At 38.7% G+C, this 4532-nt stretch overlaps 1 protein-coding gene across 1 annotated transcript; it reads right to left on the bottom strand.

Annotated features, from left to right (window-relative positions):
• Window positions 1-1189: 1189 nt before the first annotated feature.
• LOC140122914 (serine/threonine-protein kinase SBK1-like) lies at window positions 1190-3035 on the bottom strand. The gene is made up of 3 exons (XM_072144156.1): window positions 2921-3035; window positions 2290-2492; window positions 1190-1963 (listed from the first exon to the last, which is right to left on the bottom strand). The coding sequence occupies exons 1-3, from the start codon at window positions 3033-3035 to the stop codon at window positions 1190-1192; spliced, it is 1092 nt and encodes a 363-aa protein (XP_072000257.1).
• Window positions 3036-4532: the final 1497 nt, after the last annotated feature.

Here is a 4532-nt window from a genome sequence, read left to right as displayed (position 1 = left end):
TTACGCACAAAATAAGCCCTCACACAGGTCTGTACACGGAAAAATGAAAAAGTTATGGATTTTTGAAGTTGGAGAGCGAGAAATGAGGCGAAAAACCCTCCGTCCTTAAGGGGTTAAAAGAAACTTTTAGGTTTTTTCAAAGTCCTATCCACTCTATATCCAACTACAACTCTTCTGCACAATCATCCCTGTATGACTGTAATGACTTATCAATTAAGCAGGTATAAAAGCATCAGGAGTCTAAAATCCAGTTACAAGGCTGGGAGGAAAGTCTTAAGCCCCTTCCACACTTGCAAGTTCAGCGCATCACACTCTCAGCGATTGTTGCCTTGATCGCCCGACCCGAACGCTGCAAACCAGAACTGAACTCAGCATGTCAGTTCACTTCCGTTTTGCAGCGTTTGGGCCGGGCGATCCAGGCAGCACTCGCTGAGAGTGTGATGCAAGATCAGCGCATTACATTCACAAGTGTGGGAGGGGCCTTAGTTTTAGACAAATAGGCAAAATTTATTGCATCTCATAAAACCTCTTTAAAACACAGAAAACAATGTAGCACACACTTTCATTTCTATATCTGGTAAACACAGGAACAGATGAAGCAATCCAGATATTAAGACCGGGAGCCAAACCTCACTATGGACACTATCAACAGTTTTATAATTGGCAAACTATATTTTCGCCATTCCCACTATAAAAGCAGAACATTAAATCTTGGTATAAACACAGGATAAAACCACTTTCATCAAGTTCTCTAAAATCCAGCTCAACATCCTCGCATCCACAGCCCCACCTGATCCTTACCCACTATAATACAATAAAATAATCAGCAATTACACTACAATTTCTCTCCAGCATATAAAACTTGGGATTCTTCTGGAAAAACAAATGTCCCTTTGATAAACAGGAGCATAAACCAAAATAACAATTATTCTTCAACCTAATAATACCTCAAAGCTTAAAAAAAAACACTGAAGTAAAATGTGCAACGACCAGAAACCGTTACCATTTCTCTATTAATTTCCAATAATTGACCACATTTACACATTTAGTATTATAAACCTCCATCCTCCCTCCTTACTCAATGCATCTCACATTCGGAGTGGTAACACTTACTCAGGGTAATAGAGAAATACTACTTACCTTATTAGTTTCCTCTAGGAAGCTTTGGTCACCAGTCCTCAACTTACATCTACGTGACCTCCACTTCACATCCCAAAGCCAGACTGGTGTCATCCACAAGAAACATCACCGTTGTTTGCCTGGGGCTGCTGGTGGACTCATTGGTGGCTTCATCAACTATGATGCATTCTATGTCCCCATGATTTTCCACTATTATATATTCATCCTCTGCTTCTATAATGATAATCTCACCGTTATATTCCTGAATATCATCTTCTGCAATTGATAATTGAAAAGCTTCATCCGGAATATCTTCTACTCCCCATGGAATTTCGGCATACGTTGGGACACTGAGAAGACTCCGGGCATTGGGATCCTGGCAAAGCAGCACATGAAAAAGTTCCTGGGCTGCCCCGTTGAAATTTTCCCAATGCTTCGGAGGTGGAACATGATCCACACCATTTTGCCAACAAACAAATTTCCTAAAAAGTTGATCCTGCTCGACCGCTCTTCTCCACGGAAAATTTCCAGAAAATGCGACAAACAACAAAACACCCAAGGCAAATATATCCACGCTTGCATCGTTAATTATGGTTTCAGTAGGTTTTAAATTACAAAGCTCCGGCGACATGTAGGGAATTATGGGGGACATAAATGGAACAGGAGTTCCCACCTGCTGGGTCAAGCCAAAGTCACTCAGCTTGACATGGTGACATTCCTTGTCCATTAATAACACATTGTCAGGTTTGAGGTCTCTGTGCACCAGTTGTTTGCTGTGCATGAACTCCAGAGCTCCGCACAGCTGTAGTGCACAGCGCCGCACCATCACCTCTGGAATCCCGACCTAGAAAAGAAGATATTATTAGACGTCTGCATTATGTAAATGATAAAATATGTAACTATAAATTTATCAAATCTTGGCTTAAGTCCACATCAGTGGTCTCCAGCCTGTGGCCCTCTGGTTGCTGTAAAACCACTACTCCAAAAATTGCATGACCTCTGCATCAACTACAGGACTACAGGTTATATATCACTGATCTAATAATATAAAACCTCTTTAGGAATAAGAAACCAAACCATTCATGACCACATTTCATTGAATTCATTTTAACATTTTTTTCTAAATTCCAAAAACATTATTTTTTCCATAATTTCATCTGAGATACTTACATCAGGCTGGATGAGAGCGCAGAGGGTTCCTGCAGGAGCCAAATCCTGGGCCAGCACATAGTGGTCCACACAGTCCACAATGGAGGAGTGCGTGAAGATGATCCCATGGTAGCTGGACAGGAAGATGGAGGTACAAAGCTCCTGTAGGAAGGAGGTCCTCTTTGTTTTGTTCTTTGCCATCATTTTGAGGGCAACCATTTTACCTGATAAGAAGAAAATATATTTTATCATTAAAATTCTAGATTATTTGGAAAAAATTAAATTGAAGGGGTGGTCTTCTAGCTTCATGCAATCTATTATAGAGTTTTTAGTTGAGGAGAGCAGGGATTCTTTTTTTTCAAGGCGCTCATCCTTTTCATAAAGAATAATTACTCTTCATAAAGTAGACAACATGTAATGCAAAGCACAATGGTTATTCCAAATATTGGACCCTTCAAATAGGATTTGGAAGTCAAAAGGCTCTAACTCCCATTGGCAAAGAAAATAATGAATTCTATAACATGAAAACCACCATCTAAAGAACTTTCAGAAATGTTACACATTCCTAAAGGCAAAAAACTAAACTTCTAAAAATATTACAGATTATTCACTGAACTGTATCTTTTATAGACCTTTCATACTGGGTATTTACCTGTTGCCCTCTCACGTGCCTTGACCACTTGGCCGTAGGTTCCTTGTCCCAGATACTCCAGGAACTGGAAATTCTTTTCGGAAATCTTTTGCAAATCAAAGTTGCAGAATTCCATGGTGGATTTGTAGAGGGTTTTATCCGGATAGTGACTGGACAATGATAATTCAAGAAGGTCTCCAAGAAGTTGGATTTGTCTTTATGGGTCACAGGAGAATAAATCTCTTGCCGGGTCAGTTCTGTAGAAGATCTAGAAGAGGATCCAGTTTCCAAAAACTGACTGCTATCCAAGAGGTCCATCTGTCTTTTATAGGGAAACTATGACTAATAGTTGATGTCCCTCCCCTTCCATAAGTAATGGAGTGTAAATGACCCTCTTATCATATGCAAATACAGATTTCACCTGGACGTTGATGTGATTATTTGTGACATTTGGATCTATTAACATATTATTGTTCTTCTGTACAACACAACAAACCTTTTCTATATGTAATGTCTATGGCTTTGTTTTGCCAGTTTCACTGGATAAAATGGAGTTGACAAATGGAAGTTGTCTCCAGAGAATATTATGCAGAGTGGATTCTATGTAGACACTTACCAGTAGATAGAATTATTCTGAATGTTGTCATTTACTATCGGGACATAAATTCCTTTCTAGTATTGAGTGATGAAGTCGCTATTATTAATATATAACAAAGAACAGTTGTAACTTCTGGTGGATCCCATCAATCCCTAGTATTTAGTACAGGACAGACATTGTGGGGGTGATTATGAGGTCTCTATAATTTCTAGCCATGTTTATTCTCTTTCTGCTGACCATCACTCTGAGGTCACATATACACAGTCTGTATGGAGTTGGTTGCTCTGCTTAACCTGCCGATGGCTAAAGTTCCCTGCCGCACCGTGACCGGGCATAATAGAAGTCATTGGGGTTGTAAGCTAGATGCAATTTGTGTGGCCAGATCACGATCCCATTTATGGTCTGTTAGATAGATATATATATATATATATCTATTTTTTTTTTTTACTTTATTTTTTATTTTTTTTGGCAAATTGTTTAATAGATATAATTATCTTTTCTGAATTTTACATATTTTATGTAGGGTCAATTTTGGCTTTTTTTTGTGTAAACATGTTTGGTCATATTTCATGTAGTTGTTGGGTCTGGGTATTTGTACTGGGATAGTATAGTCATGTATACAGTATCTTGGACAGGAGGAACATATCATGTGGCGCCATCTTTCAGCAGCAGGAGGATCCTTTCTTTCATGAAAGATGTTTTTGTTTTTATTTTTATTTTTTTTGTAATTTGTGTTAGTTACCCAATACTGCGATGCAGAGGTATAACGTCCTGCCATATGGAAAGAAATATCCTGTTATAATGGTGGAATACATAACAATAATGGTCCGGAGACCTTCATGTTGTAGTAGGAGATGTGGCTAAACATTTGTAGTATCTTTTATATACAGTTTCTAGAGATTGCATGATGACATAACACAAGAACAAATCTATACAAATTCCATTCCAATGTGATGTATATAAGGAGAGGAGCAGATAAGGTGTTTTGTGCCTCTACAAATCTAAAAGTATTGCTGATGATCTGGTGCCCCCTGT

The sequence above is a fragment of the Engystomops pustulosus genome, chromosome 3 (assembly GCF_040894005.1).
Source record: "Engystomops pustulosus chromosome 3, aEngPut4.maternal, whole genome shotgun sequence".
In the NCBI taxonomy this organism is placed as follows: Eukaryota; Metazoa; Chordata; class Amphibia; order Anura; family Leptodactylidae; genus Engystomops; species Engystomops pustulosus.
This window is presented reverse-complemented; position numbering and strand designations above follow the sequence as displayed.

Excerpts from the sequence above, each read along its gene's own strand:
- LOC140122914 (XM_072144156.1), bottom strand. The coding sequence starts at position 3,035 with ATGGAATTCTGCAACTTTGATTTGCAAAAGATTTCCGAAAAGAATTTC. Across the intron at positions 2,493-2,920 it reads GGCACGTGAGAGGGCAACAG|GTAAAATGGTTGCCCTCAAA; the intron begins GTAAATACCCAG and ends TCTTCTTATCAG. Across the intron at positions 1,964-2,289 it reads GCGCTCTCATCCAGCCTGAT|GTCGGGATTCCAGAGGTGAT; the intron begins GTAAGTATCTCA and ends CTTCTTTTCTAG.